This window comes from Eptatretus burgeri, chromosome 15 (assembly GCF_056783735.1).
Source record: "Eptatretus burgeri isolate ZD-2024b chromosome 15, Ebu_testis_v1, whole genome shotgun sequence".
Taxonomy (NCBI): domain Eukaryota; kingdom Metazoa; phylum Chordata; class Myxini; order Myxiniformes; family Myxinidae; genus Eptatretus; species Eptatretus burgeri.
The window spans coordinates 42,931,864-42,959,683 of NC_140975.1; the positions used below are offsets into that span (position 1 = coordinate 42,931,864).

The following is a 27,820-nucleotide window of genomic DNA, read 5'->3' on the forward strand; positions in this document are numbered from 1 at the left end:
AAATCCAATATGCTGCCAAACCATGTGACATATGACGTTATATGTGTGGACCTTTTATTCCTCATGAATAGGCAGATATACATGTAGTTTTGCCTCTGTTCAGCCACTTCAGGGAAGATTTTTAAAGGTTTTTTTTTTTTTTAAACAATGTGGCTGCCGAATCACATGACCGATGACGTGATCTTTTTGTAGACCATTTTATCCCTAAATGAACCTCAAAAATTTTCATACTGATCAGATACAGCGTTCTACATATGAAATTATGACATCATAACGAAGGCACCTATGATGTCATAAAAAAATTACTTATTCCCCATGAGGATTACTTGCCATGTGCCAAATTTCAATTTTTTTTCCTTTGTGCAGTTTCAGATAGAGTTCCAACGTTTTTCTGTTTTTTCAACACGACTGCCACACCACGTGACCTTTGATGTCATAATTAACAATAAAACATTCTACATGAGTAGCTGCTCCTGTGGTGAAAATTTCGTCTCAATCTGACAAGCGATTGTGGAGAAAAACACTAAAGTTCTGTGTGGACAAACAAACAATAATAATAATAAATTAAAAGGTTGAGGGTTTTCACCATGTATGAGCTCTTAAATGAGATATTTACATTCTTTATACTTTAAAAAGAAAATAACTTCAAAGCAAAAAGAAAGTAGGCCTCAACGTTTCAGGCAGCATGCTCTGCCCATCGACAGGAGGAAGTAATGAGCATGCTGCCAGAAATTTTGAGGCCTTCTTTCTTTTTTCTTTGAAGTTATTTTCTTTTGAAAGTATTGTTGCGGAAATGGCCCTTAGTATGCTAGTAAATATAGGATTAGCCCAGATCCCCCATTAAATGCATGTTTAGCCAGGCTGTTCGGTAAAATGGACGTTACATGTGTGTCGGGAGGTGTGAGAGGCTGTTTATTGTCTGTGCGGTGGTGGTGTACCGAGAGCTTCTTCCTTCCTTTCCCTCTCCGGATGAGGCCCCGCCCAGTCGGCTGAGAGGGAGTGGCCTAGAGAAGGAAGTGAAACTAAGGGGAGGAGTTTGTCGGGTTCGTAAAGGGGCATTCCCCGAAAAGAAAAAGTGGTAAGAAACTGAGAGGACGGAGTTGAGGCGAGCATGCGCTGAAAAGGCAAGAGAGATCAAACCACACTGTGCAGATCAAACAGTTTGAAGCCAAGGCAAGATTAAAGAATGAAATTCAAGAAAGAGTAGTGAAAGAACAACGAATGAAACAGGAAAAGGAAATCAACCAATTGAAAGAAACGACGAGATTGGAGAAGGAAGAACATGAGTCAGTGGTAGAGGAAACAAAAAGAAGGACAAGAACAACTAAAGGAGAAAGCAAGGTTGGAGTACACGCAAATGTTGGAAGAACAACGAATGAAGCAGGAAAGGGAGATCAACCAATTGAGGGAAACGATGAGATTGGAGAAGGAAGAACAAGAGAGACAGTGGGATAAGAAACAAAAAGAACAAGGAATGAACAGGAAAAGGAAATCAACAAATTGAAGGAAGCGATGAGATTGGCGAATGAAGAACAAGAGACAGTGGGATAGAAAACAAGAAAAAAACGAATTTGAAATTGACCAACTAAACGAGAGAGCAAAGTTGGAATACACGGAGATGGAAAAACTCTGGAAAGATAACGAACAACTTAAAAGGCTCGGAGAGGAAGAACGACTCGAATGGAAATGAAAATGGAGCCAGGAAGTAGAACAGCACAATAATATGGGAGGTGTGACATCACCACAGGGAGTAATGTTAGTGGTGCAGAACTTGATTGACATCACTCGTCGGATGAAACCACAATTAGAGCAAACCCTGGTGAAGGAGACATTGAGGGAGCATACGGGGTTGTTGACGAATGAAACACATTTTGAGCAGGTCCAGCATGTGGAGCTGACAGCCCCAGAGGAGTGTGGCGAACCGATGATGAGCAACCTCCTGGAGAGAAGCGACCGGACAGAGGTGACTCTGGAACGAAGCAGGTACGTGGGTACATGCATACATGGTGCGGACGATGAGCTTAAGGTAGAAATTGAATTTTATGTTGATGAGGAGACTCTGTCTGATGGGGTGCACGTATGCGTGACCCCTGAAGGTGTGTGGAGTGCCTGTGAATGAATGCTGTGAGCCCACACTCCAGACTACAGCACCGTTATGTGCTGACAAGGTCGAAACGTGTGTGGGTACTCACGTGGCAGTCGAGAATGTAGCCCTGGAGTGCGAGGCAGTTGGTCAGTACGCAGGCAAGGTTGAAGGTGTGGAATGTGAACACCTAACCTTGGAATGTGTGCAGCCTGCTGTGTGTGTGAGTCCTGAGTGTGGAGTGAGTGGTGACATAGGAAATAGGTTGAGGTCCAAGGGAAAATACAAATGCCACCAGGACAGAACTTGAGCCAGGGGACGGAAACCATAATGGACAGCTCCGCATGGGTTCTTACGGAGTTGGAGGTGCTGCATCCAGGAGCAGGCTTTAGAAATTTGATTTTGATTTCTCTATCAGCCTCACAGGAACTTTGGGGTGGAGTGTAGATGAGTAGCGGGTGGCACTGGCATATGTCACTTGGTCTTCAAACCTTTCTGAGCACACGAGGGGTTCGGCTAGCTGAGTGGGGTTTATCTGTCTTCAGGGAGTTATGGATAAGAGGGGGAGGCCGCTTCTCCGATTGGGGTTTACCTGATTTCCGCGAACCCTGGAGAAAAGGAGGGGTGGACCACAACCCCAATTGAGACGTGACCCCTATGAGCCGTGGCGGAAAGGCGGCAGGTTCATGTAATGGGTAATGAAGGATTCGTTCCCTCACTCCCCTTCCAATGAGCCAAAGAAGCAGGCCATATTGGGATGTAAAAATTTTGATTGAAAATTATATCGAGAGTGATTGCAAATTGAGACGGACAGAAGGGATAAGAGTGGCACGAGTGGATTTGGGTAATTATTGGAAAAAAGCGGTGGAGACATTATAGGCAGAGCATTAAACACACCTGAAACAAGTGGACGACAAAGGGTGGCTTGTTTGAGGAAGGATTGAAATGCCTGGTGAGAACCATGCAGAGGTTCCATGGGGCTGGTAAAGAGATTTTGATGTTTCGTTTAAACTGTTGGAAATAAATGATTAGGGCAGTATGGAGGAGGCCAGCCGACGATGGACGTAGTGACAAATTAATTGGGGTTTGATGAAAAAGTGTACCAGTTAAATTTGATGACCAAGTGGGATCCGAGGGACTGGTGTGTTTTTGTTTTCACATAAAAGTGAAAGGTGTTGGATGATGTGGGCTGGGTGTGTGGCACTGTGGAATGAATGACTAAAGTGTTTGGGTGAATGGCGTGATTGTGCGAATGAGGAGAATGAGTGCGAACAACGTACCCTGTTGGTAGGAGTCTCTTAACCAAGTTAGTGTAGGTTAGGGGGACTTAGAGGATTTGACATGGATTCTGGCTGCTGTTCCATTGTGCAGGCAGACTGCGAGGGGTAGGTGCAGGCCAAGGTATGGGGATACTGGCTGGTAGTGTGACATGGTATGGGAAGTTGGTGAGTCGGGAAATAGGGCAGCAGGGCTTTGGGGGTTCCTGGCAGGTGAAGGCTGTCAGAGGTGCCAGGAGAGCACAGTAGTTTCGGTGCCAGGAGAGCACAGTATGGGGGCTAGAGAGAGTCACCCCTTTGTTGGGAGCGCCAGAAGCACGCTTAGGTGAACCCCGAGGTCGCTGGGTGTCCTCCACCCCTGATTGGAAGCAGGCAAAGAGGCCTAGTAGTAGTCACACCCCCCAGCCAGCGAGTTATGCCTGGCACCACCACATGGAAAAAGACAAATAAGGGCCTTGCCCAGGTTTAATAGAATGGAACAGTGTGCCAGGTCAGGAAAAATGGGTCATTAGGATCATTCTAGCCATAGCAGGGTTTGTTGTATTGTCTTAGAGCTAAAAGTAAATGGTTCGTTTCAATGGACTCTCCTCCGCACCATTCATGTGTGACACCTGGTACGAGTAATGTTGATGGGAAAATTTGTTAGCAAGGGCTAGGCAGGTCACCCTCTCCAAGTGCCAGAGAGGCCACCAGTATGTCATGAGCACACACCCATGAAGATAACGTTGAGTAAGAAACACACCATCCTGTCTGTAAAAGAAAAAAAAGAGAAGGGAAGAAAAAAAAAGAAAAAGAGAACTTAACCAAAACAAGTCAGGCAAGGAAGGTTAAGGGTACACTCCATCTCACCTGGTTTGAGGTCATCACACCCATTTGCTTACCATCGATATCACCGTGCCACCATTGCTGTGTCACCTGCTGTCCAATGCAGGGCTTGTTGCCTGCTGCTGCTTGTGAGTAGGCCATATGGGCCAAAGCATTTTTGTGGGCCATTGAGGCCAAAGTGCTTTTGTGGGCCATTGCGGCCGAAGATTTATGCCATTTTGTGGGCTCAGTGGGCCGAATAACTCTGTGAGATTAGGCCACTGGGCCGACTGAACTCACCTGGTGAGAGGCCAATAAGGCCATGAAGAGAGGAAACCCTCAGGGGTGAATGGACAATACTGCCGGGGGGTGGGGGGCGTGAAGGAGCTAACACGTGAAAGAACTTTGAACCTTTGAATGTTCTGCTCCAATGCAAATATTAGTGTTAAAAGTAAAATTGAATGCCCTCCCATTCAAATCCATAATTAGAATGTTAAGTTGTGTGCATAGAGTGTGAATTTGTTTGGTAGATTGGTGACCCGACACACTAGGATAGGGAGATGCCAATCTTACTGTGACACTTTGGTTTTTGGAGTTAAGTGCTTCCCTTGTTGTGGGTTAGAGTAAATGGGAGATCTGTGTTGTACGTTAGACAGGGCCATTGCCGTGGGCTGCCCCAGATGGAGGCTCGGGAGAGCCTCGGGAGAAAGGAGGGGGTAGTGTTACGGAAATGGCCCTTAGTATGCTACTAAATATAGGATTAGCTCAGGTCCCCCATTAAATGCATGTTTAGCCAGGCTGTTCGGTAAAATGGACGTTACATGTGTGTTGGGAGATGTAAGAGGCTGTTTATTGTCTGTGCGGTGGTGGTGTACCGAGAGCTTCTTCTTCTTCTTCTTCCTTCCCCTCTCCGGATGAGGCCCCACCCAGTCGGCTGAGAGGAAGTGGCCAGAGAAGGAAGTGAAACTAAGGGGAGGAGTTTGTCGGCTTCGTAAAGGGGCGCGCCCCGAAAAGAAAAAGTGGTAAGAAACTGGGAGGACGGAGTTGAGCAGTCGGGCTTCGAGTCGAGTGTGTGCCGGGAAGGCAAGAGAGAAACGACGGCTGTTGAGGCGCGATTTGCTGGTTCGGGCTTCGAGGCGAGCGTGCGCCGGGAAGGCAAGAGAGAAACGACGGGTGTCGAGGCGCGATCTGCTGGATGAGCAGTCGGGCTTCGAGGCGAGCAGAAAAAAGGAAAGCGAGTGGTGATTCTGCCGGGAGAGAAACTGGACCTGGGCATGCTGGGTCTGCCTTCTGTGGCCTGGAGAAGCGAGCCAGGGCCGAAGGAAAGGCAGGGGAAGGACTGCATGAGGTCTGTCTGCCCTCGGCTGGATGAGAGACGACTGGTGGGAGTCGTGATCTGCTGTGTAGGGGACGGCTGTGTCTGTCTGCAATCTGCTTCGTGAAGGAGGCCTGGTGAACAGGCCAGGCCTGGACTTGTATGCTGGACCTTGTGAAAAGCCAGCTGGAGCACACCATCATCGATCTTTCGCTCTGGTGCAGTCGACCTCTGGTGCAGTCTAAACGCGCGGAGGCCGCGTGCGTGGGCGGTGCGACAAAAGGAGGATGAGTGCCATCTTGCCACACGGCGTGCTCAAGCTTGGGGCTCGAATCCGTGGACATCGGCTTGTTACGAGCGACATTCGTGCTTTTGACACTTCCCTCTCGTCCATGAAACATCACCAAGTACTCTGTCTTGTCTGTATGCTGTCTATTTGTTGTCTGCATGTCGTTTAAGGCTTATCTCGATTGGGACCCCTTCGAAACCCGTAATCCGTATCTCCCTAGTTAAGAATGGGTTATAGATTAATTAATACATTGTCGTGAATGTTTTGCTTGTGTTGTGTTCTTCGATGTCCCCAATAGATCTGGCTGATTCGTATGAAGTTGCTGCTTTGAATTAATTCATGTCGCGTCGAGGAACCATCCGCTTGATTTGGATATAAAAACGAAAATGGTTACAGACTGGCAGAAAACGCTCGACATCTGACAAACCAGTCTGTAACCAGGGTCTATTTTCCCAACTGGTAAGGTCCAGGGGTACGTTGGTATCGCGAATGAAGACTCGTGACCCGAGGCCTGTGCTGAGCCAGTCGGCGTTATAACCCCGGAAACGGTGGTGGTGAGGGTGGCGCCGAATCTGTAACATTTGGCCCCAAGAGTCGGGTGCGAAACCCCCCCCCCCCACCCCTTGATCCGCAACAGTATAAAGAATGTAAATAGCTCATTTAAGAACTCATACATGGTGAAAACCCTAAACCTTTTAACTTACTATTGTTGTTCTACCATGGAAACTTTTAAACAGTACTTAAACAAACAAACAAACAAACAAACAAGAAGATGACGTCGTGCAGAGCACGATACTTGCAAAATCCAGAAAACAAATTTGACTTCAAAAATAATTGGTGGTTGAATTCAATGACCAAATATGCAACTCTTCAAATTTCAAGTGAATCGCATGAAAATTGACAATTTTAGAAATTCGGCCTATGTTGACCTTTTGACCTCTGTGAACCTCCAAAATAATTGGCTGGTTGAATTCAGTGACCTGAAATATAAATCCTCTTCAAATTTCATGTCAATCGGATGAAAATTGAGGATTTTAGAAATACCACCAAAGTTGTTGACCTTTGGCCTATTTTGACCTTTTGGTCCATGTTGACCTCAAAAATAATTGGCTGGTTGAATTTAGTGACCTGAAATATAAATCCTCTTCAAATATCAAGTCAATTGGATGAAAATTGAGACTTTTAGAAATCTCACCAAAGTTGTTGACCTTTGGCCTATGGTGACCTTTTGACCTCAAAAACAATAGGCTTCTTCCATATGACAAACTCTACCACGTGGTGAAGTTTTGTGAAGATCGGTTTAAAATTGTGACCTGCAAGTGGCAAACAGACAGACAGACAGAATAACAAAATGGACGAACCAATATACTTCAAAAATCTTCCATTTTGCAAGTGACAAACAAACCCAAATGTAATACCCTCTCCTTCGGTGAGGGTAATAACAAACAGAACAACACTGTAACAAAGCAAATATTAATTAATACGAATAATATTAACAACAATAATCATAGTATCATTTGGAAATAATAATAACGAACGTATAACCCCAAGTCCAGAGCTAAGCATCTCTGGGATTGTTAACTTCCGGTTTGGGGATCGGCGCACGTGGACGATTGGGTGGCGAGCTCTCCTTCCAGTCTTTCTAAAGATATTTGCGTATTTTGTCGTAATTTGTGTCAGGGCCTGTGGAACTGTACTTAAAATGCTGGTAGTTGTGTTCACAACAGTTTTATCAGGTATTTGAGTTAGTACATTGAAAGAAGCAGGGGGAGGCCTCGTGTTATGTTTAGCATTAAGTCAGTTGGGGCCTTGGGAGTAAGTTGGGGCCGAAAGAGAAAGGAAGAGGAGTTTGTTAATGTGATAGTTGCTCAATGTGGTCATGTCAACAATAGGGGAAGCAGAGTGTTCTTATTGTTGTAGGAAGTGTGAGGAAATCGTCCACTTGAGGATGGTTATTACTAGGTTGAAGGAACACATCGATAATTATAATTTGCAGCAAGTAGCGGAATGTGAGAAATTTGAAGAAAATAGTTGGTTACAGTTGTGGAGTGAGGTTGTTAAGGATATTGAAAGTGGTGATGGTGTAGTGGGGGCAGGGAGTGGTGGAGATGCAGCGGGGGAAGGGAGTGGTGGAGGTGCAGCAGGGCAGGGAGTGGTGGAGGTGCAGTGGGGGAAGGGAGTGGTGGAGGTGCAGCGAGGGGAGGAAGTGGTGGAGGTGCAGCGGGGGAAGGCAGTGGTGGAGGTGCAGCGGAGGGAAGGCAGTGGTGGAGGTATAGCGGGGGAAGGCAGTGGTGGAGGTGCAGCGGGGGGAAGGCAGTGGTGGAGGTGCAGCGGGGGCAGGCAGTGGTAGAGGCGCAGCGGGGGCAGGCAGTGGTAGAGGCGCAGCGGGGGCAGGCAGTGGTGACAGTGCAATGGGGGCAGGCAATGGTGATGGTGCAATGGGGGCAGGGAGTGGTGGAGGTGCAGTGGGGGCAGGGAGTGGTGGAGGTGCAGCAATAGAAAATTGTAGAAATGAGGTATGGGAGACAGTTTTTGTGGGTGATGAGATAATTTAATATGTAGATTCTTCATTCTGCAGGAAGGATTGTAGACACAGCATTCTGTGTAGTTTTGAAGGAGCGGGAGTTTGGGACATTGAAGGAAGGGTAAACTATGTTGTATCGGGTCATGGCAGGAAGAAGTTGGTTGTGGTACACCTAGATGCCAATGAAGTAAGGAAAGTTTACTCAGAGGTTTTGAAAAATAGATACAGGATATTGGGTAAGCATCTGAAAACAAAGGGTTGTGAGATCATGTTTTCTGCGATCCTCCCAAGATTAGGAAACAATATAGAAATTATGAGCAGAGCAATAAATGTCAACCAATGGCTGGAAGAATGGTGTAGGGAGGAAGGTTTTACATTTAAGAAGCAGTGGGAATCATTTAGGGGACAAAGGGAGTGTTTCCGGAATGATGGCCGTATGTTAAATAGAAAGGGGACAGCAAGGTTTGCAGTGGGAATTGAGGAAGGAATTCAAGTTTTTTTTTTTTTAGGTCAGTGCAGGGTGGGGAAGGTATTAAGGAAGGAACTGATGAAGTAATTGTAATGAGTAAGGTCAGGCAAGAAAATAGAATTTCAGGGTTAGAGTTCAGGATAGTAGGATAAGGCTATTGGATTTCAGGAATGCAAACCTTAAGGGTATGAGGAGGGAATTGGATAATGTAGATTGGGAGAAACTATCAACAGGACAATCAGCATCAGAGAAATGGGAAACCTTCAAGGACCAAATGTGTAGAGTGTAGAGTGCAGAGTAAGTACATTCAAATGAGGTGTAAAACTCGAAGCAGAAAGAGACCAGGGTAGTTGAGTAGTGAGATAAGGAATACTATTGAGGAGAAGCAGAAGGTATTTATTAGGTTTAAAATAACAGGACTGGAGTTAGATTTATATCACTATCGGAGTAAACAGAGGCAAGTTAAGAAAATAACTCAGCAAGCCAAAAGAGAGTATGAGAAGGACATGGCTAAGACTATTAAACATCATAGCAAGGCTTTCTTTAAGTACATCAGGGAAAATAACAGGTTAGGACCAGTGTGAGTCCATTGAAGAATAGCACCGGGAGAGTGGTTCGTGATGAAAGTGAGATGGCAGACGAATTAAACAGGTATTTTTTTTCAACTTTTACCCAAGAAGTCAGGACAATTGCCAACAGCTGAGAGTATATATATCAAGGAGGTGAGGAAGGGCTTTTACAGAAGATCCAGGTTGGAGTGGAGGAAGTAAAGGAACAGCTCGGAAAATCTAAGAGTAGATAAGGTTCCGGGTCCAGATAATATGCATCTGAGAGTATTGATGGAGGTGGCTGAGCAGGTAAGCGAGGTGTTAACAGATATTTTCAATAGTTAACTGGAGTCAGGACAGATACTGGAGGATTGGAGAGTAGCAAATGTAACACCATGATTTAAGAAAGGATCCAGAGAAGAATTGGGAAACGATAGACCTGTTAGTTTGACTTCAGTTGTGGGGAAGGTGTTGGAGACATTAATTAAGGACCAGATGAGGAACCATTTAAATCAATACAAACGAATTAAAGGTAGTCAGCATGGGTTTAACAAAGGTAGTTCCTGTTTAACAAATATTTTAGTGTTATATGCAGTGTCTGATTGTGTGAATGAGGGAAAGGCGGTGGACACAGTAAATCTAGACTTTAAGAAGGCTTTTGATAAGGTACCACATCAGAGGTTGTTAGCCAAAATGAGGGCTTGTGGAGTGGCTGGTAAGGTGGCTAATTAGATTGTAAACTGGCTTGGTGGTAGGAAGTAAAGAGTGTCTGTGAGTGGGAGGATGTCTTGCTGGGAGGATGTAAGTAGCGGGGTAACTCTGGGATCAGTACTCGGACCATTACTATTCATTATTTACATCAACGATTTGGATAATGGGGTGAAGAGTAAGCTTTCCAAATTTGCGGATGACACAAAGCTTGGAGGTAAGGTGGATAACAGTGGGGGTGGTGATCAGATACAGGAAAGTATTGATACTTGTATAGATTGGGCAAAAGACTGGCAGATGTAATTTAACCTGAGCAAGTGTAAGGTGTTGAGGATGGGAAAGAACAATGAAAATCGAGATTACAGGATGCAAGGGGTAATTTTGGAGTGTGTCACACAGGAAAAGGATCTGGGAGTGGTAATAGATACGGGAGGTAAGCAGGCAGCACAGTGCCGGACAGCTATAGGTAAAGCAAATAGGGTTTTAGGCTGTATTTGGAGGGGGATCAATTATAAATCAAAAGAGGTGGTGTTAACATTGTACAGGAATTTAGTGAGGGCCACATCTAGAATATTGTGTGCAGTTTTGGTCACTACAACTCAGGAAGGACATCGATGCCATAGAGAGTGTTCAGCGTAGGGCTACTAGATTGATTCCGGGCCTAGTTCGACTCAGTTATGAGGATCGGCTGAAGGAGACAGGGTTTTATTCACTAGAAAGGAGGTGGTTGTGATGAGATATGATGGAGATGTTAAAGATAATGAAAGGTAAAGATAAAATAAGTGAAGATTTATTAATTATTCAACAGAGTAGACAGTGATAGGACCAGGGGCCATGGCCTGAGAGTAAAGAAGGGGAGAGTTAAGACGGTAGTAAGGCAAGGAACTCCACTCAGAGAGTCGTTGATGCATGGAATGGTCTCCCTGGAAAGGCAGTGGCAGCAGAAAAAGTAGATAAGTTTAAATTAGAATTAGATATGTACGTGGAAGTTATGGAGATAGAGGGGTATGGGGATGTTGATAAGACTTTTATGTAGTTAGAGTATTGATGGGTGATTGTGTATGGAGTGCTGTTGGTGGGGGTCTTGTTAAGGGGGGTTGTGTGGTTGATGTGTGTTTTTAACCAAGCCCATGTCCCCTCTCCCTAAGGTGAAGAAGAAAATGAATACAAAAACTACAAAAACATGAGTAAAAAATTTTTTTTTGCATTTTCTTCCTTGGATCTTGTGTAGATAAATGAGGATGGTGTTCCTGGGGCATGATGGGCTGAATGGCCTCCACCTGTGTCTGATTTCCTTTCATTTCCTTGTATAAAAGGCAAGCTAATGCTCAAGCAGTACAGCAGGCAGGTCTGCTACAAGGGCGTGAAGGTCAATTAAAATTTGGTCCGATGGACTCATGGACCACCAAGACCACTCGTGAAAGAAACTGGTCGGAAAGTATAAAATTTCTGAGGCCTGTTGACTTCCAAGTTCCAAATGTACTGACAAATTGTTTTTTTTAGAGCGTGGCGTATATAGAGTCGCGCAGCTCTGAAAACGTCATTTCTATTGAAGAAGAAGAAGATTACGAAGAAGAAGAAGAATACCTTGTTGCAATGCAGCTATGCTGCAGTGTTGTTTTAATTGACATTTTCATAGCATGGAAGGTTTTGGTAATCTGTTTTTGTTTTCACAGGGCCAGTCGTAAATGACAGCAAAATTATACTTTATAGCGTGGAGAACAATATGCTATTGAAAATTAAAGGAGAAGTTTGAATGTATGTATTGCTCATGGAACGGAAGTTGTGCAAGCTTCCGGACGCGGTTCTAATGGGTTGAGTTGTTCCCGGTTTAACTCCGTTCGTGATTTTTTTTTTTTTTTTAAACTGCTCGTCCTGCCCTTGACTGTGTGCAAATAACTTCCTTCGCAAGAGGGTGGCTGCTGTTCCCGCGTTAATATATTTTACCTCAGGTGCACTGGTGAGACGGGGCTCTCGTGTGGAGGTGGGGATGGAGTGAGGCGAGTGGTGCTTATCAGTCACTTTTTTTACTTTCACTCGTCATTTTACCTCAGGAAAGTTTCCCCTCAGCTTGTATAAATTGTAAGGCCGTATTTTTTTACCTCAGGAAACTTGTGCCTCAGCTTGTATAACTTGTAAGGCCGTATTTTTTTACCTCAGGAAACTTGTGCCTCAGCTTGTATAAATTGTAAGGCCGTATTTTTACCTCAGGAAACTTGTGCCTCAGCTTGTATAACTTGTAAGGCCGTATTTTTACCTCAGGAAACGTGTGCCTCAGCTTGTGTAAATTGTAAGGCTGTATTTTTTTTACCTCAGGAAACTTGTGCCTCAGCTTGTATAACTTGTAAGGCCGTATTTTTTACCTCAGGAAACTTGTCCCTCAGCTTGTATAACTTGTAAGGCCGTATTTTTACCTGAGGAAACTTGTGCCTCAGCTTGTATAACTTGTAAGGCCGTATTTTTTACCTCAGGAAACTTGTGCCTCAGCTTGTATAACTTGTAAGGCCGTATTTTTACCTCGGGAAACGTGTGCCTTAGCTTGTGTAAATTGTAAGGCTGTATTTTTTTACCTCAGGAAACTTGTGCCTCAGCTTGTATAAATTGTAAGGCCGTATTTTTATAATGTGAGTGTGTAGTTTGTGGGAACTATAATAGGTGCACCCAATTATTCCCACCTTGTGTGGTCGGCCCAGGACGGTTTCTGGTCTGTCTTTCAGAACCGGCTGGCCAGGCCTGACATTTCGACTGAAGGTGATTTGGTCAGGGTGCCGGCGATAGCTCGCCTACTCTTTGTGAATTACGTGGTGGGATTTTTAATGTAACCAACTAATGCCGGTAGACGTCCTTGTGATGCAACACTCGACCAATCTATAGTCTGATCAGGAATCAAACCCAGATTAGGCAGCACACAGGTACTTCGACCATTGTGTCCAATTTTAGTATTTTTTTATTTTTTTTTTATACACTGAAAATTTGTAGCGTGTACTTGACGTTTGATGTTTTTACATCTTTTCCTTTCTCCTATATCCGAAGGCAGGAATGAAAGGGTGAGCGACAGGAACGATGAATTGTGCACGCACCTTACAGGTGGTCGACACAGAATTGCCTGCAGATACTGTGGAGTGGTGTCCAACCGAAGGCTGGCAGACCCTGCTTGCTTGTGGAACCTACAAACTTCTTGAGGGAAATGTCAGTCTGTCTGATGCTTCACCTCTTTATTTGGATAAAAAAAAATGATTGAGGCCTTTTACATAGTTTTGGAGGTGGGGGGTAGAGGTGCATTCTGCAGATTCTTTGTCAATTGGAATAGCATTGAGCAAACTTAACTTTTGATAGATGTCATGTATTACCGGTGATGCTACGTCCCCCTCTACTAACATGGCACGGCATTGGAAACCAGGCTGAACAGTTTACATTTTGTAGCCCACGGTTCCCAAAGTGGATCTTCACCAAAATTGAAGCATTTCGTCCTTGTCACACGGCCAACCTGGTCCACCAAGTTTCATCCGAATCGGTTCACAACTTTTTGAGATATCATGCTCACAGGCAGACAGGGTGAATACATAACCTGTCCACCTTTTGTGGCAGAGGAAACTCGGTCAAAGCATGTGAAACCATATCATGGAATGGCATGTGAAACCTTAACCACAGAGTTCGTCATGCAGGAATGTCGATGCAAAATGCATTTGGACTCTTGAAGGAATGTTTATGTATGCAGCATTATATTGTTACGAATTTGGAAATTTGATTGCACGCAACATACAGGTTCCTTTAGTCAGCTATGTCGATAAGTGCTTGTTCCCTAGATAGCTCACCTTTCATTGTTTAAATGTTCAGAAATAGATGAGATGCGCTGCGGATCGATTTAATAGTTTGGGAACGAACAATGGAGACATCCCTCCCCCTCTTCTGCGAAGATGAAGAACCCTGCCGTCCTGTGACTCATGATGTCAACATCTCCCTCCCACCCGTGGTTGAGTGGGGGGGGGTGGATCACGAGGGCATGAGTCACGCCGGGCGTGGAGGAGGGGGGGGGGAGAAGGATAAAGAGGAGATCGTCTCTTTTGTTCGTGGGCAGAGTTGGAGAAGGGAGTTGAGAGAGTAACCGTTCAGGAGACCTTCGGGTCCTGTTTCGCTTGGGTTAGGGTCGAGGCCTTCGGAAGCTTTTTGCTTCGGCTGACTCTGTGAGCTTCGGCTGAGGCCTGGCTCGGGAGGAGGCTTTATGGAGGCTTTGCTTTGACGGTTCCGTGAGCTTCAGCTTCTGCTTGGCTCGGGAGAGCTATTTGCTTCAAGCTGCCCTGTTTGGTAGGAAGTTAAGCCGGTCGCTCGGCTCGAGCTGTGAGTGGTGGCTTCTTCTTCTCGGTTCGTGGAGCTCTTTGTTCTCCATTTTGGTTCCCGGCTTGGTGCGATTCATCGACCTCTTCGTGGAGGTGGTTCCTCTGGGAAGCGACGCATCGACGGGAAGGTTCGGCACCTCGTTTCACCAGCACGTGTTGAGAGGCGCGGGAGGTAGTTCCTCGGGGAAGCGACGCATCGACGGGAAGGATCGGCGCCTCGTCTCACCAGCACTTGTTGAGAAGCGCGGGAGGTAGTTCCTCGGGGAAGCGACGCATCGACGGGAAGGATCGGCGCCTCGTCTCACCAGCACGTGTTGAGAAGCGCGGGAGGATTCGCGGGAGCTCGGGAAGGATCGCGGCTCGGCGATTGGATCCAGCTCGCTCTCGCTGGAGCCTGGGCCCGAACAACTTGAAGACCACATGAGGTGGAGAGATTCGAGATAGGTTCTGGGTTTCAGCTCACCTGTCCTCTGAGCTGGAGCTCATTATTAAAGGCCTCTGCCACCATTTCGTGTGTGTGTGTGTGTGTGTGTGTGTGTGTGTGTGTGTGTGTGTGTGTGTGTGTGTGTGTGTGTGTGTGTGTGTGTGTGTGTGTGTGTGTGTGTGTGTGTGTGTGTGTGTGTGTATGTGTATGTGTATGTGTATGTGTATGTGTATGTGTATGTGTATGTGTATGTGTATGTGTATGTGTATGTGTATGTGTATGTGTATGTGTATGTGTGTGTGTGTGTGTGTGTGTGTGTATATGTGTACTTGTACGTGGGCCCGTCTAATAAGTAGGAACTGCTGTTAAGTGCAAGTGACTGTACATAATAAGTAGACAGTTGTAGTTCTTTTGTCGTGCTTTTGTTGCTTGTATAATTGCATACGTGTTTTGCCTTGTTTAATTGCATATGTGCTTTATTATAATAAATGTCCTGTGTGAATGTAAACCTGTTCGTTGTGTCCATTCCCTCATTGAACTGCCCCATCTTGCACTCGGAATATCGTTGGTTTTTAAATAACCGATAAATAGAATCGGGTCCGGCGAGGTCTGGCGATAATACCCGCTCGGTTATCCCAGAACGGAACGGACCGCTTAAGCGGTTCATGTCCAAGCAGGCCTTCACCGAGTTACGGTCCCTCGGTAGGTTACCCGCGCGGGTACTTAGGTATATCGATATTCGGCGATTGACCCTATTTCTCGTGGGTAGAATACGGACTGGGCCGTGGTGGGATTAAAAACCCACCCGTGACTGGTTTCTGGTGTTGTTCCAGAAAGTCACGACTGGATTGTCCGTTCGGTGGGCGAAGCGACAGCTATTGGTTCGACGCGGTCGTTCGCACGCCGGGCGGGCGCGAATTCTACAACAATATTGAAGTGAATGTGATGTTGATATGGAATCCATCCATTGATGTGAGCCTGTTGTCCTTCATAAGATTTGGGGAAGTCGGGGTAAGAAGGACTTTTTCCAAAGCAATTGGTGACAAATAAATGAGGCAGAAGAGATTGGTGATGCCAATTGTTCTGTCGGCACTGTGCATGGGTGGAGGCAAAATAATCGTGTTGCTTTAGCTTGACATTCCTCCAACATAGGACTGCCAGGTTAGCTTTGAGGTTTGCCCACTCACCTTTGAGCTGTCGAGCCTGGATTTGAATCTTGACCCAGCTATAAACTGTTACCTTGGTGTTTTTCATAGGCAGGGGATACATAGATGTGTGTACCATCCGTCAGAGGGACGTTAAGCCAGACGTGACCCATCTGCCAGGATTGGTTGTTGGTGAGCATGTAAGATGATCCCATGGTGTGTGTCTTTCCTGAGTTGTAACTAGCACCCTTAAATTGCTGCACCTTCATTCAACTATCCTAGAATTGAGTGGTGATCGGTCCAAGATTGGTTGTGACCTAGAAACGTTTCTCAAGTGGCCTTGATACATTCCCGGAGCTCTTTAAATAGTATGGGCCTTTATTTATCACTAACAAAGGTACCGCTGTTGCCAGGCAACGCCGGATTGCTCCTCCCACCCTTTATCTCCCAATCTTTCCCCTGCCTCCTCCCAACCCTTCCCACCTCTTCCCCTCCTTCCACAATCCTCCCTCTGGACCTCTGTTCTTCATTGCATAGCCATTCCGCCACTGACGGCCCCTGATGGCCTAAAGTGCGGCCTCTGACATGCAGCGGAAAATACACAAATGTGAAAACACCCCATCATAATCCACCATAAATGCTATCAAATTGACCCAATGGTTTCAATTGAGTGTTCCAACGTGAAGCATAAAAGTAACATCACTACATTAGTAGATGGCAGTGAGGATACAAAAGTGTTAATTTATCGAATTTGGACGTCGCTATCGCTTGCCAAGCCAGCCGTCCTTATCAACCATTTAATTGGAGTGCTTGCTTGAGTCCTAAAGCTGCTTACCAAGCGCTCTACAGTTGACAGCAGTACAGTTTGTGTCCTGATCGGGATGTACAGTCAGCAGTTGCTACAAGGTACGTAGTACATATGGCGGTACATTTGGATTTTAAAGGGACTCGCCGCAGGTGTGTGTTTTCATAAAGCATAACATTTTTCTCTCCCTCTCCCTCTGTCTTTCCCATCCTTGCTCCACCCCCTCCTAAAACAGTGCAGCACCCTCCCACACCTTTCTCTTTCTCTCTCTCTCTCTCTCTTTCTTTCTTTCTTTCTCTCTCTCTCTCTCTCTTTTTCTTTCTTTCTTTTTCTCTCTCTCTCTCTCTCTCTCTTTTTCTTTCTTTCTTTTTCTTTCTTTCTTTCTTTCTTTCTTTCTTTCTTTCTTTCTTTCTCTTTCTCTCTCGACGTTATTTGTCTCCGGACCTGTCCAGGTGGTAGTTATAGTGTGACTGGGAGAAAATGGATTTCAGACATTATGTTTCCATCTTCACTGTTGTTCTATGCAGAATCATTTTGATGAGACGATGAATCGTAATTAATGCTTCACTGCACGTCTGCCTTCCCTCCCTCTCACCTCACGCTCTCTTCTCTTCCCCCACCCCTCCTCATTCTCCCTCCCTCCTCACTCTCTCCCCCCCCCCTCTTTTCTCTCTTTCTCCCCCCTCTTTTTCTCACCCCTCCCAGTATTCCTGTCAGCGAAGAAACGGGTGGTATTTGTGAGTCTCAAAATGTTATGGATGGATTCGGACGAAACTTGGTGGACAGGTTGGGTGTGTGACAAGGGCGAATCGATTCAGTTTTGATGAACATCCAAATCTGGATCTGGATACAAGGATCATTTAATTTTTAAGTGATTCCTCACCATTGAAAGATGGGGTGTAGAGCAATATTGCATATTTCAAAAAGTTGGAAGGATTCGGACGAAAATGGGACAGGTTGAGTATGTGACAAGGAAGAATTGATGAAATTTTGTGAAGGTCCGGATCCCCGAATATTTTAAATTTTTGGAGGCGATTCTTCACCATTGAGAGATGGAGTTTAAAATGGTATGCATATAGCATATTTCATAATTATGACAAAACTAGGTGGATGACCTGCTTTGATGACAAGAATAAGGCGATTAGATTTTGGTTCAGATCCAGATCCAGATCCGGCCTATCTCTGCGATACAAAACGTAAACTTCAGCTTGGCGGAGATATGCGCTATACCGAGTGCCATTCTAGTTTAAATAGTTTCATGTTTATTCTACCTTCTTTCGTTCCTCGTATGCCCTTTTAACAAACATTGGTACTTGAACATCCAATATTGAGCATAAACATTATGGGGAGCCAAAAATATTTTTGCTCACTATTAGCCTAACTACCAATGGGAAATGTCCTACATATTTATTTGACCTTGAAAGAAATGTCTCAGCATTACTTTAAAATATAATAAGGAAATGTAAACTGTAATTTAAATAATTCATATTTTATTTAATGGATGACACTGCAGAAGAAAGAAGCACACAGCCACCTCCACCCCAATCACCCAACAGTAAAATTAATGGACAGCACCACTCAAGGGGGACTGAAAATGACAGGGTGCTCATTGTGTACAAACATTATCAATTTATTTTCAGAGAAGTTCATTATGAAAGCTTCAGTAATTAAGGGACCTGGTTTGAAAATCTTCCTCATATGGTTGTTCAATTTAAATTTAACCAATCTGGATGGACTAATGTGGTTTATCTTTTCAGCAGTCTCGATGAAAAGCAAGATTCAAACCTCTTGGTATTGCTAATACAGGATATATATTTAAGTTGGTATGATTTCGATTTTACTAATTAGCATGATAAAATAATAGGCCTCAGCTATCCTGGATCATTGTAATACATATTGTCTTGGCATTAAATGATCCCAGCTATCTTACCCGCATCATGTAACTTACATTTATGAGTCTCTCTCCCCCTCCCTCCCCGCAATTAACAATTTATGTCTCTTCCCCACCCCCCCCCTGGAATTAACATCTACAGGGGAAAGCAGAGCCTGGAACTGCATCACGAGTCGGTAGCTCGAATGATGGAGACACAGCTCCCTGTAGTTCACAGTCTCGTCTTGGCCACGTTTATCTGTTCAACTACGATGCATCGCTGCCTGCCTGCCCTCTCCATGCACTGCAGCAATGGGACACGGCTGGTGTCCTAGACCTCAAATGGTATGCGACATTTGCAACATAGTCATTGAAGTGTCATCACAGAACTCTCACAGTTAAATAAGACGTGCATGATGAAAAATTGTGGTAATCACTACCAGTTCATTCATGCCTCCAGCTCTTTAAGACAGCTGTTCACCACTATCTCACATCATCCCCCATCCAAAACCATGATTATTTCTACCCCACCCCCAAAGCCTTCCTCTTTCCAAGTTTTCGGTGTTTGCTTCTATATCCATCTTGTCCACACCATGTGTCCTTCCCTGCCTCCTCCCCATTCCTCCCGACACTCATTGTTTGCCCATGTCTCCCTCTATTTTGTCCCTCAACTCTGCTGTTGGTGTCCCCCCCTCCCTTTCTACTGTTCCTTTTGTTCTGTTACATCCTGGTCCATTCAGTTCTAGCTCGTCCATCAGCCTCAACTTTACATAAGTAAATGTAAATTTTCTTTGTAATTCTCTTAACTAAAATTTGACTTCTAATTGGGTGTAGTTGGTGGGGAAGGAATTAATATCTATTAATGAAACGAGACATATCAAACTTTAAGAACTTGGTTACATGGCCATGGGTTAGGTTCAATGCTTTGATCACACTGTTCTGCAAATGGGATTATGTTTTATTTTGAAGACTTGCATGGTTTATAGGTTGGACCTAAGCTTTGTCTGGCCTTTCTTTCCGATCCTCTCTCATATATTTTATCAATGAAAGATGGGCTTGAGGCAATATATCAGACTGGTTTATCCATTTGTTTTACACAGTAACATTTGCTGTTGTGCATCAGCTCTTGCTTTGGTAAAAAAAAATTTGTTGCATTTCCTTTTTGCTCTTGATATTTTAAACAGTACCAAAGAGATGACAGACAGACAGTTTTTGTACTGGTGAGAAAAAGCATGAGTCATAAACTAACTCTTGATTGAAGTGAGGTGGAAACTCCCTCCTCTTACAGCCTCAGTGGATGAACTGGCTAGAGGTAGGATGGCTGAGACTAGAGGTATGCACATTCACCTCTAAGCGGTCCAGCCTGGCTTCGAATCTCCGCCCAGCTATAAACTGTCATACTGGTGTTTCACATACAGGAAGAGTGATTCATCAATGTGTGTCTCATCTCTCGGATGGATGTTGAACTGCATGTCCTTCCTTCCAATATTAGTTTGTGGACGTTAGAGTGAGCGACCAATCCCCCTGCACTGAACAAAAAAAAAAATTCCTGTGCAAACCTACAGCGGGCACTGTGTTACCAATTATGCTACCCCGCAGCCTTGTGCTGCATATGAAAGAAAAAGGTAGGTAAGCATTTGGCAGTTTGTGCTTCCACTAACAACTGCAGTAACTTTCTATTTTTTTAATCTATCAATTGGTTTATCCTAAGTATTTGAATAATATCTAGATTTGTGCCATGCAGGCAGCAGGGATCCACACAGCTACCGGTGCTGGCAGTGGCAAACGCACAGGGTACAGTGGATCTACACCAGCTCATTGACAACAATGTTCAGGGGGTAAGGAGATGCTGATTTAAATTCATGTTTTGTGGTATTTTTAATTTGGTTTGTTCTGTAGAGCAGGAAGCAGGATTAAATTAATAGACTGATTCATATATCTCTCGAAACGACTTCAGTTTTCTTCGTTGTCAAAACTTTTAAAATGGGTGCTTTACTCTGTCAATTACTACCTTTCTCACTCTGAATTATTGGAACCAATCACGATATTGCTTCTTAAAGACACAGTTGTGTTGAATGAACCAAACTGTAAATGTTAACATTTTCTTTCGTTGGTGAGAACTCACCTACTCTTCATTAAACACACCATGAGATCTTTGACATCCACCTACTCTTGCTTGCAGATGGATTTTCCCGCTCAACATCCTTCCGATGGATGGCGTACACAATGATGTATTGCTCCGCATGGGGACACCAGAATGACAGTTTATAACTAGGTTGAGATGTAAACTCAGGCGAGACAGCTCAAATGCCAGTGTGCATACCTCCAAGCTATCCTGCCAACCCTGTAATGCTTCTCTACAAAGTACTCGCATTCATGTGAATATCATCATTGCAAAATAAAATGGTCACAAAACACTAAAAGCATCCCCATTAAAATGACTTTGGAGAGCAGCTTGCTTTTATCCAAAAGTGAAACCCCTATTACAATTTAGAAGCCAGTGAAGTCGTCGTCTTAGTTGGTCGATGATTGACCTTTACCTCTGCTACCAGCCTGTTCGTCTGTTTGTGAGCAGGATATGTCAAAATGTTGTAGCAGGATTCGGTCGAAATTTGGTTGACAGGTTGGGTATGTGACAAGAACAAGCCAATTCGATTTTGCTTTAGGTCCAGATGCAGATCTGGCCTGTCAGTGTAATACAAAACGTAATCTGTTCAGCCTGGAGGAGATATGTGCTCTACCAAGTGCCGTTGCAGTTGTCCTCTGTTTTGGTCTTTTTCGTTGGTCCATGATTGACCTTTCATTTAAAATATGTTTAATCAACACCTAATTGTGAGCATAATTTTGGTGTGGTTTGTATGCATGGGTAAGGATGGCTCCCAGCTGAAGTTGAACTCTAGTTTGGTGCTGGATCCTGACCACCTGGTGCTTTCTCTTGACTGGGCAAAACTTAAACATGGCAGGTATGCTCCATGGATTAGACCGTGCATCTGCAAACTGAGCTATTTGTTCCCAAGATTACTTCTCAAAAACAGGGCACAAGTAGATGTCAGGATGAGAGCGAAAGTGCATCCTGAAATTTGTGCATGTTATACTGTCATTGCAGTTGCATAATGAATAAGTTCCCTTCTTCCTTGAGTAATTTTTTTGGTGGGTAGTGAGTGGCAGAGATTGGTCTGCAGTGACTCTTGCGGCGAGCTGTGGCTGATAGATCCTGGCGTGGCACGCCCTCTGGTGCACTGGCATGCTCATACATTTGAAGCTTGGGTGGCAGCATTCGATGCTTGGAACCCACACCTTCTTTACTCTGGTACTTTTGTCCTGCTACTGCTCGTATTATCGTTAAAACTTCAGAGCAATGGTGGCGTAAACGGATAAAGTACTTGGATTTGTTATGAAAAATATTTTGTTGTTTAAAACATTTTGCATGAAAAGCTTAATTTTTCAGCAAAATCCAATTTTCTGTTTGAGAAATTTCCCTCTAATCATTGTTTATAGGGAGTGATAATCTTGGATGAGTTAAATATAGATCTGGGCTCACCTTGATCAAAAGTAACTTTGAGAGCAGATTTGACAATAATGCAATCTTTTGGGATAATTATTACCCTGTGCGTTTATGTATGGGCTGACAGAATGGCCTAGAGCTATGCACACTCGTCTCTAAGCTGTCTAGCCCGAGTTTGAATCCCGACCAAGCTATCACAGGTTGTAGTGGTCCGATTTGGCTGATCTTGTCATCCTGGTGTTCCACAGGCAGGATGATTCAGCAATGTGTGTACCGTCCCTCAGATGGACGTTAAACTTGGCCTCACGTCTGCCGGCATTAGTTGGTGGACATTAAAGATCCCATGGTGTCCTTCACGATGAGTAGGTGAGCTATTTTCGGTACTGCCCTAGCTACTGCTGGGAGAGAGATGGCAAACTTTGCCCTTCAGAAATCCCCGTAAGAAGAAATCTGGTGGAGTTAAATCTGCCAAATCAAAGTGTGCCTCATCTGTCATGATGACCTTGTTTGCAAAATTGGCATGCTCATTGCATCTAAAAAAAAAAAAATGCTCATTGCATTTGAAGTGCTCCATCATTAAAAACTTTGAGCCTGGTGTTGGCTCAGTGGTTAGGGTGGCGGCGTGGGATCCTAGGGTCCTGAATTCAAGCCCCGTCGGCCGCTGAATTAATACACCAGGGGGTTGACTCAGCCTGTCATCCTTCCGAGGTCGACGAAATGAGTACCAGTTCCAGTGTGTGTACTGGTAGAGGGGCACTGCATCAGCGACACAGTCACACTTCAAGAAAAAATAGCTACCCCGGCAGCTTAGCTGCCATACGACCACCATTAAAAACTTTCAAGTATTATCTGTAAAACAAAGAAAACAATAATTAGTTATGCCAAGACTGCTTCCAGCTAGAAAGATTGCAAATGTGTAAGATATAAATTCCTCACCCTGTACATGAGAACAATACTTTTTGGGCGACCAGAAGCTCCACATCTTGTTGAAAAGTAGGGGGTTATCCTTCCCATGTTGTTTTTCTTAAGACTAAGTGGGGTAACGTCCCATGAACTTTGTCGTGTTTTGAATAAATTAGGTAAATTAATTTGCGTTTCACACAAGTGTAACTGTTGCAAAAACTCGGTATGGATCCGGCTCAGTAATTTTGGCAAAAATCTTCCGGGTGCAGATCAGCTCGGAATCGGGTAAGTTTCCATTGCATCGAGTGTGTAGAAATCAACCAAATGTGGGGGGGGGGAGGAGTAGGGGGGATGCATGGCCTCGATCTAAGCTGTGTTGACAGGTATAGCACTACTCGCATTACGATACTGTTGGAGCCCACTATTTGCAGACGCCGCGCATTCACGGGTCAAAGTGTGAACTGCTGCGACATTCATGCTTCGTATATTCACGGGGTTTTTTATTTTATTATTTTTAACATTTCAGGACTGTTCTCCTTTGTGTGCACCTGGGAAATTGGAAATCAGCCAAAATCACAGCATTATATAAAAATGTGCAAAAATGGATCTCCTTTACTCCAGCCCAATTAGTTTACTGTACTTCCAATCAGTAAGGTTCTGGAATCCATCATCACAGTTGACATAAAATCATTCCTTTTCTCCAACAGCCACATCTCAGATCATCAGTTTGGACTCAGACCTGGTCACGCTACCTTGGACATGCTGGTTCTGGGGCATTCCATGTCAAGTGTACACACCCTCCCGACACTAATACCTCATTTTCTCCCCATATGTTGGTCATTTATTCACTTGGGTGAAAAAACTCAAAATACCAACTTTTAGACCTGTGGGCCCATCGGGCCCCATTTTAGCCCCCCCCCCCCCAAATTTGGGCGCCCCCGGCTGCTCCACAATCTTCCAGAGGCTATATCACGGGTTGTGGTGGTCCGATTTGGCTGATCTTGGTATCAAAATGCTCGTAAAAGCGAGATCTTTCGAATCGCCTAAAGTAAAATCACTCCGAAACAGTAATTCAAAAAGTTATAGTTTGGGGCGCCCTTTGACCTTGGGCCCCCGCTCCCCAGCCAAACCGATGGTCCCGATTTTTTTTTTTTTTTTTTTTTTTTTTTTTTTTTTTTTTCGTGTGAGAATACCCCTTCATATACTCCAACACCTCAGCATAAATGAAAATGGGATCTCAATGGGTTCAAGTGTGATGATGCTTTTATTGTTCGAGGACTCGGGTGCTGGACACACAATACGCCACAATACATAGCACAATATTATTTTGAACATAAGATTTCCAATACACTATATCAGTATATTGTACATAAATTTTCCACATGCACATGCAGGAACTGGAAGCGATACGAGTATGAGTAAGAGTTTTTCCTAGCATATTATCGTCAAGATTTTTTTGCCAACCAATGTTTTATTTGACAGCTGTGTTTCTTTTTTTACTGATTGTGTTGGTTCTACCTGTAGCAGTTTTTGGTTCTACGGAAAGAAGTATATCAGAAATGTCTGAAATGCACTGATCTTCAATGTCAGGAAAAAGAAACTATTTGCAGGCCCGTTTGGATGAAGAAAATTCACTTTCACTTCATGAGTGTTCTGAAAGGCTTCCACAATGCAGGCAAACCACCATTTTCCATCATAGTGCACTGTGACGTAACCTGAGAGTTTCCCGTTAAAAGTTGGTGGAGATTTTGAAATAGCTGACTCGATACGATGTTCCTCGCTAAAGGCCCTGTCACACCTTGACGTTTTAGCCAGCGTATGGCAAGGTATCAAAATGTATGTAAAACGCTGGCGTACGCTGAACTATTGATGTTTTTTCCCAGTTTTGGACGTATTCATAACGAGTTGGACGTATGCATAATGTATTAGTAACGTACACAGAACGTTTCAATAACATATAGATAACTTATATCAACGAATGCCGAGCGTGTCGTCGGCGTTCACAACCTATGCCTCACGATAGTCTAACTTATGCATCGCGCGGCAGCGTATCGCCGACGATCACGTGGTGTGGCCTATTAAAAAGCTGCGGCTCGACGATTCAAATCATAACCGCACTAGACATCGAAGTGTCAAGCCGCTGTCACACCTTGACGTTTTAGCCAGCGTATGTCGACGTATGAAAAATTTGCCGAATACGCTGGCACACGTCGAATACGTTATGGGTAAGTTTTGTATACGTTAAGAGCACGCTGGCATACGTCGTAGTACGTCGACAAAATTTTTCGACGTATGACGCACACGTTCCGCATACGCTGGCCATAAGTTGCAGGCACGTTATGCGATCGTTGACACACATCACTTGAAAGTTGCTCATAAGTCAAAACACCAACATGTTTAGCGTACCCGAAACTTATTTCTAACCTATGAGTAACGTGCTTTGAACCTATGAGTGACGTATCTCCAACGCATATTGACGTATGTAGATGTATTTGACGTCTTCCAGATGACCACAGAACTTACTGAACGTGTTACTAACTTACAGCTACCGTATAATGGCATATTGGCAGTGTTTAGGGGAATTGGTATATAAAAATGAGCTTCACACAGGAGGAACCCGTCAGTGTTCCAGACTCCATGATTTTTTTTTTCTTCGGCATGATGGTGATGTTGACACCTCGATTTATAGTGCGGTTATGATTTAAATCGTTGAGCGGCAGCCAATTAATTATATTATAACCGCACTAGAAATCGACGTGTCAACATCACTGTCATGCCAAAGAAAAAACAAATAAACGAAAAGAAAACCTGACTATTAAAAAAACCAATGTCACCTGCAGGGTGACCCATATCTTGCCAAAAGGTGACCACGTGTGACTTCTTTAAGGTCACACTGAGGTGAACAGAGCTGCTATCCACCAGGAGCGACTCATTGAGGAATATCTGCCTACGAGAGATTCCGATGAGAATCGTTCTACAGAGTAACCATGAAAAATGTGCTTTTGCCTCATAACGTCACCAAATGACGTCATAATGTCTCACGCTTGACATATCTAGAAAGCACTCATTGAGGTGTTCAATTTGAGGTACTACACGATATGGTTCCTAAAACTTGAAAATTTGACCTTGGGGTCAAATATGTTTGACCTCAGGCGCTAACCATGAAGGTCAAGGCCAATCGCCACCAAAACTAATTAGCTGAGCGCCAGACCATATACTACATTCCCATAAAGTTTGGAGACGATTCGATTAAAATTACTCAAAAAATAAGGGTTTCATCGACTCCCCTGATTTGCGACAAAGTGACCTTGACCTTTGACCTTGACCTTCAAAATTTTATGCACTGAAAGGGACCTCTATAGGCCTCTGATATGCAAAGTTACAAAAATTTCCAATGATAACTGTGCTCTGCAGAGTGATTTATACGTGATTACAGACAAAAAAAACAAAAAAACATATGAAGGTCAAGGCCAATCGCCACCAAAAATTAATCAGCTGAGCGCCAGACCATGAACTATATTCCCATGAAGTTTGAAGACGATCCGATCAAAATTACTCAAAAAATAAGGGTTTCGTCGACTCCCCTGATTTGCGACAAAGTGAACTTGACCTTCAAAATTTTGTGCGCTGAAAGGGACCTCTATAGCCTCTGATATGCGAAGTTACAAAAATTTCCAATGATACTTGTGCTCTGCAGAATTTTTTATACATGATTACAGACAAACAAACGAAAAAACAAAAACAAAAAAAACATACAAGCTGACTAACATATCTTGCAAAAACTTTGTTTTGGCAAGATAAAAACAAGAAAAAAAACATGGAGTCTGGAACACTAACACTAAACATTACCTCGACGTGTTTCGACTTGTGAGTAACTTTCAAGTAACGTGTGTCAATGATCGCGTAACGTGCCTACAACACGTTACTCATAGGTTAGAAATAAGTTTCGGGTATGCTAAACATTACCTCGACGTGTTTCGACGTGTGTCAACGATCGCGTAACGTGCCTACAACTTATGGCCAGCGTATGCGGAACGTGTGAGTCATGCGTCGAAAAATTTCAAGCATGTTTAAATTTGTCAACGAGCTCGGCGTACTACGACGTATGCCAGCGTGCTCTTAACGTATACAAAACTTACGCATTACGTATTCGACGTGTGCCAGCGTTTTAGACAAATTTTTCATACGTCGGCTAAATTGTCAAGGTGTGACAGGCCTTAAGGCTGAATTCGCGTACTTGAAGAGTAGTTTCAGAAATAGGGATGAAAGCATGAAGTTTTTATCCCCCGCCGCATGGCGGAAGGGGGATATTGTTGTCACTCAGGGCGTCCGGCTGTCCGTCCGTCCGTCCGGGCATCAACATTTATAGCTGTGAATGCGATAACTCATAAACTGTTCGCCATATCGATTTGAAGTTTGGGTCACAGATGTACCACCTGAAAAGGAAGAACCCTATTGATTTTGGGCGTGGCCGGATCCAAGATGGCCGACTGGGGCGGCCATCTTGAAAAGCTTTTTCGCCATATCGATTTGAAATTTGAGTCACACATGTACCACCTGAAAAGGAAGAACCCTATTGATTTTGGGCGTGGCCGGATCCAAGATGGCCGACTGAGGCGGCCATCTTGAAAAAAGTCTTTTGTAATAAATGGAAAACCGCTTATCTGATTTAAATTATTTTTGGTTACTACGTTCCTCACCCCTGGGGAACTTTTTTGAGATGATGACCAAATGGTGTCTTGTTTCCAATTCACCTCCCTCATTATCTGGAATATGCATGACCTTTTTCATTCAATAGCGGGGGATTCCCCATC

General features: G+C 44.2%; 1 protein-coding gene across 9 annotated transcripts in view; it reads left to right on the plus strand.

The window, feature by feature from the left end:
* Nucleotides 1-11,584: 11,584 nt before the first annotated feature.
* DPH7 (diphthamide biosynthesis 7) overlaps nucleotides 11,585-27,820 on the plus strand; it is a 37,459-nt gene continuing 21,223 nt past the window's right edge. Inside the window, exons 1-7 of one of the 9 annotated variants that reach the window (XM_085858156.1) lie at nucleotides 11,585-12,017; nucleotides 12,735-12,929; nucleotides 13,051-13,206; nucleotides 18,762-18,943; nucleotides 20,343-20,436; nucleotides 21,470-21,561; nucleotides 21,757-21,908. In XM_085858156.1, coding sequence (XP_085714282.1) covers nucleotides 13,081-13,206; nucleotides 18,762-18,943; nucleotides 20,343-20,436; nucleotides 21,470-21,561; nucleotides 21,757-21,908 — 646 coding nt within the window. In that variant the 5' untranslated portion in view covers nucleotides 11,585-12,017; nucleotides 12,735-12,929; nucleotides 13,051-13,080. The remainder of the gene's footprint in view (nucleotides 12,018-12,734; nucleotides 12,930-13,050; nucleotides 13,207-18,761; nucleotides 18,944-20,342; nucleotides 20,437-21,469; nucleotides 21,562-21,756; nucleotides 21,909-27,820) is intronic. The other 8 variants (XM_085858161.1, XM_085858158.1, XM_085858160.1 and 5 more) reach the window with 8 other exon arrangements.